The sequence below is a fragment of the Platichthys flesus genome, chromosome 20 (genome assembly GCF_949316205.1).
Source record: "Platichthys flesus chromosome 20, fPlaFle2.1, whole genome shotgun sequence".
Lineage (NCBI taxonomy): Eukaryota > Metazoa > Chordata > Actinopteri > Pleuronectiformes > Pleuronectidae > Platichthys > Platichthys flesus.
In genome coordinates, this window is record NC_084964.1 from 12,200,869 (window position 1) to 12,216,549 (window position 15,681).

The 15,681-nt window shown below is 46.3% G+C and overlaps 1 protein-coding gene across 3 annotated transcripts in view; it reads left to right on the plus strand.

Moving 5' to 3' along the window:
- usp54b (ubiquitin specific peptidase 54b) overlaps positions 1–15,189 on the plus strand; it is a 38,937-nt gene extending 23,748 nt beyond the window's left edge. For 2 of the 3 annotated variants that reach the window (XM_062378819.1, XM_062378820.1), the window contains exons 8-19: positions 866–1,015; positions 1,313–1,505; positions 1,724–1,906; positions 2,273–2,492; positions 2,933–3,319; positions 3,585–3,712; positions 3,807–3,959; positions 7,157–7,304; positions 9,237–10,069; positions 10,454–10,581; positions 10,683–10,814; positions 12,838–15,189. In XM_062378819.1, coding sequence (XP_062234803.1) covers positions 866–1,015; positions 1,313–1,505; positions 1,724–1,906; positions 2,273–2,492; positions 2,933–3,319; positions 3,585–3,712; positions 3,807–3,959; positions 7,157–7,304; positions 9,237–10,069; positions 10,454–10,581; positions 10,683–10,814; positions 12,838–12,924 — 2,742 coding nt within the window. In that variant the 3' untranslated portion in view covers positions 12,925–15,189. Of the gene's footprint in view, positions 1–865; positions 1,016–1,312; positions 1,506–1,723; positions 1,907–2,272; positions 2,493–2,932; positions 3,320–3,584; positions 3,713–3,806; positions 3,960–7,156; positions 7,305–9,236; positions 10,070–10,453; positions 10,582–10,682; positions 10,815–11,033; positions 11,174–12,837 lie in introns of all 3 variants that reach the window. The other variant, XR_009911929.1, reaches the window with a different exon arrangement.
- The last annotated feature ends 492 nt before the right edge of the window (positions 15,190–15,681 follow it).

A 15,681-nucleotide genomic window follows, 5' to 3' on the forward strand; every position in this document is an offset into this window, starting at 1 on the left:
GATAGATCATACAGGTCAAGTTAATGCAGGGGTTCCCAAAACTGTTCAGACCCTGACCCCCAAAATAACGGTGCCAGAGACACCACAAGGGGTCAGAAACACACTTCAGTATAGGGATGAAAATGTTTGAACTTTTTGATCCGAAATATCATGGTTATCAGTGTTATCACATTATTGTATAAAATGTGCTTGAAAGTACTGATACACAACCTGGATATACCTGGACCAATATATTTGCTATTAATATTATCTAGAAAAATAATCATAAAGCACCATGCATAATGCACAACATTATCATTGCAGAAGGATGGTTTAAGCTTGATAAAGATGTTTTCCTATAAGAATCAAACATACTTTATAGCAGTTGCAAGCAATGGCCAGAGCACTAGCAGCTCTCCTGCTGTCACAGAATGAAGTGGTACAACTCACACGGTTTACTGTCAAACTGATTTCATCCCTAATTCCGCACCAATATCACAGTGGCAGTTGCATAAAAATGTGCAAAAAGCATCAGCGCTGTCTGCAGCAGCTGACCTGAGAGATCAGTGTGAGTTGTGTGGATTAGTTCTGCATGAGAAGCTGCAGCACATACGCAGCAGTGTTCAGTGTGAGCAGTGTACAGGCAGGGGAAGGTGAAGAGTTTGTGAGAAGGAAGGATGTGGAGGATTACTGCATACAGCATATACACTAGGTGAGCAGAAATGTGCCTGTATTCACATTAACTCCTCTGTCTCCATCTCCTCGCCTGACGCACACCTCTCCCTCTCTTCCCTGCATCTATCCCTCCCTCCCTTCCTCCCTCCCTCCCGGTCTCCTCCCCCTCCCCTCCTCTCTCCTCTCTCTCTCTCTCTCTCTCTCTCTGTAGTTGTTCTACCGTGTGACAGAGGAGAGGGCTCGCCAGGCGGAGCTCTATTTGGTGGGCATGGTGTGCTACTACGGCAAGCACTACTCCACCTTCTTCTTCCAGACCAAGATACGCAAGTGGATGTACTTCGACGACGCCCACGTCAAAGAGGTGAGACACAGTTTGGAGTCTGCATGCTGCAGCATCGGGGAGGGTGCACTGTACAGTGCTGTTTCTGCTGCATCTCCAGCTGGGCCGGTAAAGCAGGGACAACTGGAACTACGCTGTCTGTTAGTCTGAGTGCTGCACGGTCTGTTCTGTGTTCAAGGTTTAATCTCCAGCACTGTTTAAATCTTTGTGCAGGTTTCAGAGCTAAATCTGTTGTGTGTTACTATATTTTAGCATGTTCCATAAAGCTGCAAAGCGTGTGTGTCTATGTGAGTGTGTGTTCCCCTGCTGCACCTCCAGATTGGCCCGAAGTGGAAGGACGTTGTGTCTCGCTGTATCAAAGGCCACTATCAGCCCCTGCTGCTGCTCTACGCTGACCCCCGTGGGACGCCTGTGATACTGCAGGAGAGCCCCAACCCCTGTACCAGCTCCAACCCGCAGCTGGAGCTCCAGCACTGCAGCAGCAAGGCCGGTTACGACAGCGAAGACTCCGGTACAGTAAAGATCACACACTCTGCCACAGATCAGATCAGATTTACTTTGTGTCTATCATCCGGGGGCCACGCAAGGTTACGGCTTTAGAGCTCCGACCTTCAACCCTATAATCCAGCCTCTGTGCCTCTATATGCTGCAAAGACTGTACTTTAATAAACATACTGAGATGTAGGATTAACTAAAAGGTCGTCTCTCTTTTCACTTGTTCTCTCTTAGGTCGGGAGCCGTCCATATCCAGCGACACTCGCACTGACTCCTCGACGGAGAGCTCCAGCCACCGCGCCTCCCGCAGCCGGCCTCTCCACCAGTCCACAGGCAGTCACCTCTCCAGTGAATCCCAGACCACAGTGGTCTGCAATTACGACATTGGCACACCACCACACAGTGCTGACGCCAGAGGTAATGCTGAAGTCCAGATGCAAAGTTATCTAGACTCACAAAGTGCAGCAAAACATCACACTTCTGAAGCTCCAACACAACTGCAAATACACAAGTGACCACAGTGTTTCCAGAGCCAGGGAAAGTGCAGAGCTGCAGTATTTGTTGTAGGAACAGCTAAGAGCAAACAAAGGTCAGTTTTGAATTACAGCGGAAACGTTGTGTTTTGTCCCCGTGCTTCATCACTGCAGACTCGCTTATGCTCCGCGTTAGGGGCTATTCTCATATTTACTTGGAATGCTGCCTTCATAATTATTCCCTCTGGGATAAATAAAAATATTATTGGATTTACTTTCTTTTCTCCTCCTGCTCTTCTCCCATATGTAGAGTCAGCGGTGGAGGGTCCTCCCTGCCCCCCCTCTCCTCCCCTGCCGGAGTACAAGGAGACGGCTGTCTTCCTCCTCTCCTCCCGCCGGCCCCTGACCTCCTCCTCCTCCTCCTCTCGTCCCCTGTCCTCCTCCTCCTCGTCAGGAGTAGGGGGCTGTGAGAGTGGGGCAGGTGGCCCCCACTGGGAGGATGAAAGCACCAGCAGCGAGAGCAAGTCCAGGTACTACAGCACTAACACTTTGACTTCAAACATCCTGCCTTTGAATTGTAAACATGCACATTATTAGATTAATATATTGCTGCACCATCACTGTTAGAGCTATTCTTAGATATGTATAATGCACGTAAATTAGTCTATTGAACCCCGGAAGTCAGGCGCCCGCCAAAGGGTCACAAGGTAAAAAGAGTGAAATATTCTGTGACTCTGTAACAGAGTGACCAAGTAATTTTGCAGGTGTATGTGTTATTAGCTTTTTCAGTATCTTATAAAAGGAGTGATTGTACTTTATTTTAACATGAATTTACATACAGATATATTTTCATCCTTTAAAGAAGTTTTTAAAGTAATGTCACTTTTATTTTAATGGCATGTCACAGTATTCTTACCTCTCCTGAAATCATGTTACATCCTGTGTAACAACTTTGTCCCTTGCTCTCTAGTTCTTCTGGAGGCCGCTACAGGCCAACCTGGAGGCCCAGGAGAGAGGCCCTGAACATCGACAGCATCTTCACCCGCCAGCGAGGCTCCTCTCTGGGCTACAACACGCTGCCTGGTCCCTCTCTCCGTCCAGAGCCCCACGACTCCCTCCCTTTGGCGGGACCCGCTCCACCCATCCAGCCAGGGCTGCAAGACGTAGAAGAGAGGGACATCAGGGAGTTGGAGGTGGGGTTTGGGTTGGTCGGGCAGCCCAGGTCTCTTGGCAGCGGGCGGACCATGGGTCCCCCTGCTCCTCCACCTCTGAGAGGGGTGGAGCACCAGCCGCGTCTGATCCAGAGGATGGAGAGTGGCTACGAGAGCAGCGAGAGGAACAGCAGCAGTCCAGACAGGTATGAAAGGAACAAATAACGATTTCTGTCTCTACCTTTGTCTCTCTGTCGTTTATCATCTTTCCCTCTCTTGGTTTATTTGTCACGCTCGTTTTTCCGTTCAATTGCACTCTATCAGCATCAGATACAAGCGTGACACTAACACAAATGGTCCAACAAGAGTGGGTCGGAAAACAACAAATCAATCAATGAACACATTGGTCTGTCTGCTCAACCTGTTTGTCTCTTTCTCTCTGTGTGTTTTTCTTTTTTTTTCTCTCCACAGGGAGGTGGGGCAACAGAAACGGGCGCTAATGTCGGGACCTTCATGGCGTTCGGTGCCCAAGTCAAAGAGCAGCGGTGCCATCCTGCAGGAGCTGCCCTCGCCCAGCTGGGGTAGGGTCACCAGCACAGGTATGTATCTGCGCATGGATGTAATTTGCCTTTAATTTCCTCCTTTTCTGTTGAGCTCCTGTACTATACGTCTGCTTTGTCTGTTACGGCTCAGGGCGCAGCGAGCTGGACGAGCTGCAGGAGGAGGTGGCGAGGAGAGCCCGACAGCAGGAGCAGCAGAAGCGGAGGGAGGCCGAGCGGGAGGCCGCCATGGGATTCAACCCCAAACCCAGCAAATTCATGGACCTGGACCAGCTCCAACACCAGGGTACGGATGAAAGAAGGATGAAAAGAGAAACAGAGGGTAGGAGTGGTCGGTGGAGGAGAAGGAAGAAGTTCATGAAAGTGTAGATGTTTTCGGAAGAGGAAGAGTCGTAGAGTTCGTTCACCAAAATTATGAAAAACATATTCCTTATCGCCTGTGAACTGCTATCGGCAGTTTGTAGGAACCTTTTCTTACATCGCTCCAAACCTCGCTATCTGCACAGCTGGATGCTTACAAGTGAGAAGCGAGAGCATATGTTTTCTTTTGTAAATTTGTGTGAACTGGAGGAATGTCAACAACATACCTGCATTTGAAGCTGTGCAAGGCGACATCGTAAAAAAACAAAAAAAGATAAAAAAATAATCGCTGCTGACAATTTGTCAAAAGTGTTTCTCTGTTAAAATCTCACCAGGTGCAAATTTAAGGTCACATTATCACCTGTTGTGTTGTTTAGCGGTGACAGTGTGTCTGTGTCTCTGTCTGACCTCCTCTTTGTCCTTTCTCCCATCTGTTCATCTGTCTCTCCATCTGTCTCCCTCGGTCTGTATTGTTTTAATAGTTCAGCGTGTGCTACTTAAACTTAAGCTGTGAATATTGGGTTTCTGTGTGGGTCATCGACGAGCGTTTTATGTTAGAATAATGTGTGTGTGTGTGGGTGTGTGTCTGACAGTCTCATCTGAGTTTTTTTTAAAGTTATGAGCTCTGATGTCCTGGCAACACTCTAGGGAGTTTACAATTTAATTCACTCAAAGGTTATGTGTGTGTGTGTGTGTGTGTGTGTACTCTTGTGTGCCTTCTTCTTCTTCATCCACAGTATGTTTGTTTGCTTGATGTTTTATTCATTTTCATTCATATAAATGCCATGTTCTTTGTGTGTGTATGTGTGTGTGTCTGTGTGTATGAGGGAGATGTGGTTTTTCATAGCTACAGATGTGCAACTTTGGCGTTCTTAGACAACTCAAAGCACTCTGCCAATTTTACATGTTAAAGTCAACTAACTAGTAACAGTTTTTTTAATTTCAGCATAATATTTCCGAGAGAGGGAGAGGGAGAGAGAGAGAGAGAGGGAGAGAGAGAGGATATAGAGAGTGTATAGTGTGTATTTTTAGAAAAACTTCTCCCACTTTAAAACTGGGCAAAGCTTTCCACTTAAAAGCTGCAATGTTCTTGGATCTATGTGAAGCTGGGGAATTATAAGACTCAAAACAACACATTCAGATATGGACTTTGTGTCAGGCGATCCGTGCATACACACTTTAAATGCTTACGATGTTTCTTCACAGGAAGCACACATATCCTAGACCTCTTTCTCTCCATAGAGACTCTGACATTGAAACTGAGCTTGAAAGACTTTGTGTTCCCAATGTGTTTGCCCATATTGTGTGTGTGTGTTGTGTGTATTTTCATGCATTGGTCCTCAAATGTTGTGCGTGTTTCTATAGTTGTGTGTGTGTGAGAGAGAGAGAGCGAGAGAGAGAGAGAGAGAGAGAGAGAAAGAGAGAGAGAGAGGGAAAAAGAGAGAGAGAGCCATATATGAATTGCAGGTGTGCAGGTTTTCCCCTCCAGCTCAGCGCTAACTAAATCTCTATCAGGGATTATTAGGCTGTGTCCTGTCTGTCCTACTGTGTGTGCCTCAGTGTTTTCTGCCTCATGTACCTGACACACACATGGACACAACTCACACACACACACACACACACACATCCCTGCGAGTACACTCACAACCTTGATGAAGTGAAAGGACACCTCGCGAACGAGCAGATGGCATCACTATCGGCACATTACATAACCGAACTTTGGTTTCCACGACCGTATCAATGGTTTCAGGCGCACTCCAGACAATCTGCCTCGGTGTGTTAGAGGTCGTGACAGCTAACAACAACAGAGCAGCCGTCAGCCCACCGTTATTCTGGCTCTCGCAACCAAAAGTATGCAAAAATCCAGCCAAGGCGGGTGACGGCTGATCCTTTGTTGTCCTTCTCTGCATCTTTTTAACAGCAAACTAACATCATCCAGGGTGCGTTCACAAGGCTAAGCACTAAAGAGAGCTTCCTCCGAAAACCAATTTTCTGATCTCTCCCTTCTTCTCCCCCCCTGTCTGGTGTCTGTAGCTCAATGAACGTAGCCTCAACTTTGCTCCTCACTTTTCTAATGTTGACTCAGTGCAAATTTACATGTTGATGCATTAACACGAGTTGTGAAGTGGGAAGGGATGAAACTACAGGATGGAGTTTAACACACTGCGACCGTGCAGCGACAGAGATTACCAACTAATATCTTTTAGCCTCTATATAGAAATGTGAAGTTATATATACAGAGATGGAAGACATGACTGCTCCCTTCAAGTGATGCCAAAGCGCCTTGATCCCCTCCTGGTGGCTGGCTGCAGTATAGGTCATAAACCTTGCGTCCTCCATATTAGCGGATGGGACATGGATCAAACTAAAACGTCAACGTACATGTTAAAACGATTTTTCTCAAAGATGGCTTCTGTTGCTTTAGGTAGGTCTTTGTTTCATTTTAATTGGATCAACGTCATTGGAGCATGAAGGCAGTGTTTCAGGATATTTTGGCTTTGTTTCTTGATATAGTGGCAGGAAGTGGAGACGGGTCATGTATGGTTTTGCTAAAATAACACAAGTCATCGTATCAAACAAATATAGGCTTCAGTGAGGATAGCTACATTTGATTTCTTATGACTTCGACCATTATTTGTAAGAGAATAAATGTGCAATTTCTTCTTTCGAGTTATGTACTTCCCAATCATTGCAGCATTAACTCAAAAAACAATCTAAACATGAAGGGAATTCAAGTGTCAATTTTAGCCGTAGCTCACTGTTAGCCGTGCTCGCAGTTAATTTGTAAACGTATCCAACATTTTTATGAACAATTTAACTATTCCTCTAACTGTCGTACAGTTGTGATGAAAGAGGATTCTTTTAAAACAAATCCTCCCACTTCTCAACTCTGTGCCTGTATAAAAAACCCATGTTAACTTACAGTAGAGGAGCGTAATGCATGCCGGCCCCCTCATAACCACTCCTTCTGCTCTGCTTCTCTTTTCTCTGTCACCTGTTTACATCTTCTTCTTCTCTCTTCCCTTGTTCCATTCTCCTTTCTTTTCTTTCTCTCCCTGTCGATGTGTATCTCTGTCTTTTTCTCCTTTCTCTTATCTCCCACTCTGTCGTTAACATCTTCAGCTGTGCTCAGACCCCTGCATGAGGCTAACGCTCATAGCGGATTGGCTGTAGCTGCGTGCATGAGGAGCACTGGGGGCCCAATCAAACGCAGGCAGGAACAGGAAATGGAACTGGAGGCAGGAAGGGCCCGTCCACAGGGGCCTCACAGGTACCACCACTGTCCCCCACCTTATATGTCCGCAACGGTGCCTGTGTCAGTCTCGTCTCCGACCCCCTTCCTCCGTCTCCCCCCTCCCTCAGTTTGTGTGTGTCCTCAAACCCACCTCAGGACCCCATGCGTGTGTGTCCTCTGGGTGTTGGCCGTCTAAGAACACACCTCAACACCCTCATGTGTGTGCCTTCAGTTCTGGCTGCCCAAAAATCCCAGAAACCCCTTTTTTTTTGTCACCCAAAGCACTGCACTCTCACATCCTGCTGTATGTCTGTGTATGTGTGTTTGTGTGTGTTTGTGTGTGTGTGTGTTCTAAAGCTATCACATTTGACTATACGCAGAAAGGTCTTCCCCTCCTGTGTTTGTGTGTTTGTTGCAGTGCCACTGATAAGAATACGAGAGTCGCTGTGCTGCTCTCTGCTTTTTGCGTGCTTCACTGCTTCCCCGTCATTGTTGTCGTGCCGCTCTTTGTAGTTGTGTCGCCGCCAAGGCTTCCCTCTGCACGTTGTGTGCTGCTGCTCTATTGGTCCGTGCACCGTGAAGCTGTCGTCCGTCACTGTGCTTTTTGCTGCTGTGTTTGTGTGTCACGGAGTGTTGTGTATGTGTGAGTTAAGGGGAAAGTGCAAGGGACTTAATGTACAGGAAGGGACAAGTACATTCTATATTTGAATAGAGTGACATTGCAAGTTAATGCAAGTTAATTGAACACATTCATTTTAGATTAAATAAGAATGATAACTAGATAAGATTCAAAACTTTGTTTTTCAATAATGCATGCATTAATGTCAACTTGGATATTAGGGGACTACTTCCTGGTATTTGGAACTGTTGTTGTGTAGTCTAGTCCTCTGGCTTTGAGGTTTTTAGCTGCAAATTCTCAATAAAGGTGTCCCTACGCATCTCAGTTTATCCCATATGTGCCTTAAAGTTGGTCTTGTAATCTTAAAATCTTATCTAAAACATATTCTCCTGTTAGAAGCTGTATGGTTGCTGCACTTGGAGCCAGTAGATGATCGAAAGATTAGATTGGAAGTTTCGTATAGACTCAGTTTCCAAACAGTTTCAACTGAAAATTTATAAACTACAAATCCAAACTGCGAACATCAGGACAGAAAGGGAAGGAAGAGGAGGTAGAGCCCAGAGTCCTTTTTATTACCTTCCTCCTCTCCTCTATTGATCAACACAAGCCTCTGATTTATGGCTCGCTGCTGCAAAGCCTGCTGGGTAATTACTAAGGCTGAAAAGAGACGGGAGAGTTAATGTGGGGGATGGGGGCTGGCTCGCTCGTAGACACACACAGGTCTGCGCGCACTCCCATCAAAACAGACACACACAAATTTACAGACTCGCTGTTCACACATACCAACACGCACACACAATAGTTTACCACAAACTGATTGACTCCGCAGAGAGGATCCGCTAATGTTCAACATATATCATACCCTCCACAAATCAATGTATGTAAATCAATAAAGCAATATCGTGGCCCGGTGAGGCTGACTGACTTTGTAGTGTCGGAGCCACATTTATTTTCCGTGTTGATATACTGCACCAGTGCTCCGTGCAGCAGAGGGCACATTGCTGTTTTGGAAAATCAGATTACGGTGGGATCTTTTGTCATTTGAGCCGGATATGTTCAGATCAGGGAAGTTAAGCTTTTGACTGATTCATAAACAGCATGTCTGTGAGATCCCACGCACAGAGCAATGCATGCACAGGGCTGCATCATTGTGTGTTTGTGGCTGTTTCTGTTGTGTAGGTGAATGCGTGTGTGTTTCTGCTTGTTTATGCTGGTATGCTGTTGTGACCTTCCCTCGATGCAGTAACTCACCTGACGTCAGAGCAGTGTCTTTTTTTAATTATTTTTTCTTCTTCTTTATTTTGTGCCACCGGCTGACTGACACCCTCCCTGTCCTCTGTGCTCTCCAGTGAACAGCCTGGCCCGGTCCAAGTACTGCTGACGCCCAATCAGGAGGAGGAAGAGGACCCGGCAGTGCCCAACCAGGATGCTGCTCAGGGCCCGGACCCACCCCCTCCACCCTATCGGCTACCTGCTGCCCCTCGACCCCCGTTCACCCTCCACATCGCTCACCCTTGCGCCCCTTCCGGCCAAGGGGGGGAGGAGGAGGAGGGCGGCAGATGCGTGGGCAGGAGAAGGGAGGAAGAGGAGGATGGGATGGAGGGCACAGGGGTGAGGCTGTGTGAGTTGCTGCAGGCAGGGGGGGTGAGTGTCAGACCTCTGGGGAAGCACCTAGCCATCTCTTTGCCCTCGCTTCCTCTGCGTCTCTGGGATACACACGCCACACACACCGCACACTCCACACACCTTGAACCCACACACACACCCCCTACCCCTCTGCCCTCCACTCCTCCCCCGTCCTCCCCTCTGGAAGCCTCTGGGCAAAGGAGACCTCCCGCGCCGCTGTGGCAGCCCCCCCGGCCCCAGTCCCCCACTGTCGTCTCTCAGCACTGGCCGAGGCACGGAGCCGCCTCCGACAGCGGCATGCGCCATTGGTCCTCCTGGAGCTTGGACCGCCCTGACGCCGTGGTAACGCCATACAGCACGCCCCCAGACTGCTGCGTACCATTCAGGCCACAGGCGTCCAGCCAGAACTGCAGCTACAGTTGCCAGTCCTCTCCAGGGCACTACAGCTCCCAGCATGCTCCAGGGCAACACGGTGACCCGCGCTGTGACCGCGAAGAGGCTGAGCTGTCTGAGCTTGACTCCCTTTACCAAGCCAGTCTGCAGGCCAGAAAGACAGGTACACACCAAGACGCACGTTCACACACACACACACACTCTCTCACACACACACACACACACACAAACACACTTACCCACACATAAAAAACGACACCATTCACATTGTATAAAATCCAAGGATAATTTACTTTAACATCTTTACCAGACAGAGAGAATTTTTAATTTACTTAATGGTACAACCATAAAAATCATGTACTCAATAAGTGTGATATGTGAAGGGTTGAAACTTAAAATTCATATTGAATATATAAATCATCCTCTCAAATTGGCTGCGACAAGATGTTTCATCTCTTAAGCTACTAAATGGTAACTTTAAGGACACTGGGAATAAAAGGAAAAGTTTTCAATAAGCTTCATTCAAACAGCACATGTCATTTGTCAGGCTGCAGCCCATCAGAGAGGCTCATATCCAGGGTGGGAGGACAGGCTCGCTCAAAGACCCCCAACGCGGACATGGAGAGGAGTGTGTACGGGGCAGACTCTACCAGCACCCCCACCTACCTCAACAAGGTAACACCTTGTTGCCTCACATGTTTACCTACCACCATTTGGATCAGTTTCAAAACATCTGTCAGAAATACTGCTTTTCTCTCCCCCCCCCCCCCCCGCAGCCGATGATGTTGCAGGATCTGCGTTTAGGGGCGGAGCCGGATGACGGGGAAAATCTGAGGCAAATGGGACGCAGCCTGAGCGGCACTGTAGTGACCTCTCGCCGCAGCCGCCTGACTGCAACCCGCAGCTTTGTGAGTGTCATCTCCTCTGCTCTGCCGCCTCCCTATGGCAGCGCTGTTGAACTACATCTGCCTGATAACACCCTCGCTGCACTTTACACATTGCTTTCCCCAGTGCTCTTGTTCCCACGCCGTTTGTCCTGTTTCTTCCTGTTGTCCTGCTTTTCGATTTCCAATCTGTCCTCTTGCTCTTTGCGTCTCCTCTGTCTTTTTCCCCTTTCTCTCTCGAAGGTGAAGCAGAGTGATGTCAGTGCCTCTCCTTGCTTACTTCCTCTCTTCTGAGTCCCTGTTGCTATTTCACCACTGTCATCTCCTCCATCATCCTCATCACCAACACCTTCTCATGACCACCTCCCTCCACTGCTTTACAGGTAAACACCGCGCTAAGCTCATGTGACGATATACTTCACACACTACAGTCATCTGCTAAAGTCTGGAGAAACTTACTTTGGTTGAGATCCTTTGTGACCCAGATGGGTTTGTTCCAATCGGGTCAGAATAGCAAACTAAAAGTCTTGTCCTGATATTTCATGTTACTGGTGAGCATTTTATTTTCTGGCGTATTAGACTCATCTGGCTCCGAAGTAGGCTAAGCCCCCATTCGGACATAGCAGACGTGAACTGATTTGTGAAAACTGTCCACATTTTCATCCTTGTGCATGTCTGTCATGTGTCAAATGTTTTTTTAATTTCCAGAGGTAATCATTTTTACCCAACTGCAGCCACAGTTGACATAGAGATCATACTCAGATAAGGATTATTTTTGGGGGAATTTAGGGTAATTTAAACCAGAGCAACCAACAGAATCCTAGCAAGTGCACTTGAATTGACATGGAGGATTTGTGCCCATATGACAGAGAAACTGTCGAACTGCCTGTTTGGTCGGTTTCTTTTTAACGTCTCTCTTTTGTTAACCTTAAAAGGTAACAAATAGTCTGACAGGCAGAGGTGTCAGCTCAGGTTTTACACCTCTTCACTTCCAGAAGGCACAAATCACACGTCGCTGTGTCAACCGTGGCTAATGTGCATCGATCTGAAGCGACTCTACAAGATGTTGTTACACTGTGTTATGTGCCAGTCATCTCTGTAGCAGAGATTCACTGTTAAATACATACTGAGCCACTGCTTCTCCCCACTAAAAAAAACAACAAGAAAAGCACTGAACATGACAGCTCTCTTTAGCTTCAGGATACACTGAAAATATATCAAACTGACACTCACTGTGCTTGGGAGCTACGCCTTCATTTAAAAAAAGAAAATCACATTTGTGGGGCTAAGTGCCTGAGATGTTGGCACCTCAAAGTTAATATGATATAATATTTTATTGGTACAATGCAAAGAGAATTGAACTAATGTCATTGTTGCAACTTCCAATTTCGAATACCCATCTTTAGAATAAACAAATTGGAAACAAATATTATTACCAAACACTGACCTTTTAAAGGAGATATATTACAATTTTATGAAATAATAATTTAATTTGAGTTATTATTTGAAAGGGTTTATATGTTCATAGCTCTAATGTTTAGAAAACACATAACTTTCCATTAATTTCCCTCACGCTGTCCATTACTGCAGCTCCTCTTTTCAGCCTCTGTCTGAAAGTCCTGTTTTTAGCTCCTGTCTCTATAAGGCCCCCCTCCTGATACAGCCCAGTCTGATTGGACAGCTAACCCTCTCTGTTACGACTGGTCAGCGCATGTTGGAAATGTCAGCCTCCTTCACCTGCCGTTGTCGTTATAATATAAACACCACATACAAAACAACATCCCATTAATTAGGTTGAATCTTTTTTTTAAATAAACAACTTTAAACCTCTTTAAACCTAAATTTGTGGTTATCTGAAGCAAATCAACCGTTTACTGCAACACATCTCTCCGTAAATGAAATCAGTATTTGGAGTCCACTTCAGATCCATGTGTTTTTCATATGTAGTTGTTCAACCTTTCAATTAAATTGATGAATATTTATCGTGTGCCCTCTTGTTGATCTGACCTTTCCTTCATTCTCTCCTCTCCCGTCCCGTCTCGTCCAGGAGCTGTCGAGCAATGCAGGGAGTTTCTGGCTGTGTCTGACGGGGGTCAAGCTGTCGTCTGACCAGAGTCCCGCTCTGCTTCACTAACGTCTCGCCGTGTCCACTTCCACACGTGGGGGGGGGGAAGCTTCGGGTCACGGACCTGGCTCAGGAGGATTGACCTCAGCTGCGATCCCGTTCTTTCCCCCATCTCCCTCTCACGACATGCACACGCAGACACATGCACGCTCACATGCACATCTGCACTGACGTACAGCCTCCCTCAGCGCCTGCAGCACCCTGCTTAGCCCCCTCCCTCCCCTACTTTTACCTACTAATCTGTCTATGCAGTCACTCTGACCCCAACTACAACCTCAAGCTTCCCCCTTTCTTCCCTGGACTGTTCTTTCTTGACTCCCCCTGGGTTTTTCGAGGGATCCCCTAGTGCAGTCAACCTGGCGAGCCTCGCCACTTTAAGTAGCCTTGTCAGTTTGATGTCGGCGGGGCACTGGCTGAGTCTGACTAGGACCTGAGCTCTCAGCGGACTTGCCCTCCATCCCAACCGGAGCCCTCAGCTCAGGGGGAGGCTCTTACCAAGTAGCCACGCCTCTTCCTCTTTCTTCACGGGCATTTCATGTTGGACGCACACGTAGCCGAAACTGGGTCTGTTTCAAATGAGCAGCCATATTTTTTCTCTCTTTTGTTTTTAGGGTTTGTCTTATTATTATTTTTCTTCCTGTGTGCTCGCACAGTTAACCCGCCCGAGACCGAACTCTCGACTAAGAGTCATGTACAGAAAAACTCATGTATGAAACCTGTATGTTAATTAATAAGACCTTATGGAATGTTGATAATGATAATTAACGAATATTGATAAACTTAAAGTGGTACTTCCTCATGTCTGCATTTCATATACAAGTGGAGTGCACTTCACAAGTGTCTAGCTGGAGTTTCCGCCCCCCCTTAAACCTCTCGCCGATCTTAATGACAGCTCTCCCGTTTCTACCGGGAGATTAAGCGAGAAAAGCGCTTCCTTTTTCTCTCTGCTTCTTACCTCTACTCCTTTCCTCTCTCGCACTCTTTTATTCTTCGCGCGCTTTCTTCCTTACGAAGAGGCAATGGTAGCACCAGAGATAGGCCAGCAGGGGAGGAAAGTCGAGAAGGAGCGAGAGGATGTATGTTAGGAAAGCCTTCCTCTTCGGCTTTATCGATGAAAAGAGTAGAATACTCAAGTGCGCTTTGTGAGATGATGACTTGGCAGAAGAAGTGCACTTTGCGAGGGCTGTTTGAGCGAGAGCGATTGATGTGGTTTGTTTTACTTAAAGGCCTCAGGTGACCTTCAGTGGCACTTATGAATTCACACTTTATTATTTTTCTCACCCGCTGAAAACACTGAACGTTTTTTGAGATCTCAGAAAAAAAACTCATCTTCAAAAAATAATCTTCAGCCTGAGACAGTGACATGTCGAATATGAATATACTTTATATGATATGTATGTATTAGAGGTATATTTTCAGCCAGTGAGCTATCTTCTTTAGAGATGTCAACCATTCCTCAGTTGTATGAACACTTATTATACGGTAATGAACAGGTATGATATCATTCACTACCCCCTTTACTAAGTAGCATTCTGACATGTGTAGATTTATTATTATGTTTATTCTATTAAATATCATATGAAATAACAAAGTCCTTACTCAAGAACTTGCCAATGTGAAGTTCTTCAAGAATTTACTGATGTTGATTGATCGTTGTAACTAAACCAAAGGTTGGCACTTAACTCAGAGAGCGTATTTAACATCAGTTTTTCATTTCCCTTTCTGATTTTGTCAATGTTTTTTATTGTTTGTTTTTTTGGGGGGGGGAACTGGATGTGGGAGAATGTAGCCAATTGTAGCGCATGAGTCCGCTATGCAAATCAACCTTCCCTCACAATCCTGTATCAGAGACAGTCAGGAGGCAGACACACCCGCCCCACCCACGGGGGGCGCTCTCACGGACTCTGGTAGAGGCCTGGAGAGGAGGAGGATGAGATACTTCATGTTCAATGCTGCTGGTGAACTTTGTTGCTCTGCATCTACGTCTACGTTTCATCCAATGGAATGCAAAAAGAGAGCAGCAAGCGTGGCGAGAGCGCCGTACGGAGCACGAGAGCGAATGAATGTAAACTAAAGGATGAAAGTGTGTTTTGTTTGCGAATGACATGATGGTCAGAGACAGAGAAGGGTGGAGAGTAACGCTGATGATGGTTTCTTGTTTGTGGGTGTGTGTAGACTATGTGTGTCAGTTCTGGGGTGTTGTTGCTCGGGGAAAGAGGGAACCTGTATTTTTGCAATAAAGTTATTACCAATGCACTCCCACAGGGGGCGTAACCACCGTAACATGTCTGTGTCATCATTCACTTGTGGGAAGAACAGGAGAAGAGAGGCATGTAGTGCTGGTCGATAAAACAATATGAATAATAGTATATATATATAGAAATGCATTTTGCAATGTGGGGCGCTGTAGCACATAATTGTTCTACCTCAGATTTGTTTCATGTTTTGTTCTCTGCTCGTAAAGAAGCGTTTAAAACCACAACCTGCATTCAGGAGCAAAAATCTCAGTCTTTAGACTTGAAAGAAATAACTTTTATCGTGATAATTATCGATATCAACCAGCCAGGAAGCATAATTCACTGGCTGTTCCTTTTTGGTCTTGAAACAACAGCAAAACTAAATCCATTCAGAGTTTCTCATATATTCACCCAGAATGAAAACATATTCTACTACCTCTTTCTGGAAATGGTAGCATAGGTTGAATTGGTTTATTTGAAATCCTGATCTGTCTTCGCCTTCTTTTCTGCTGCCATGATCGGGAAAAGT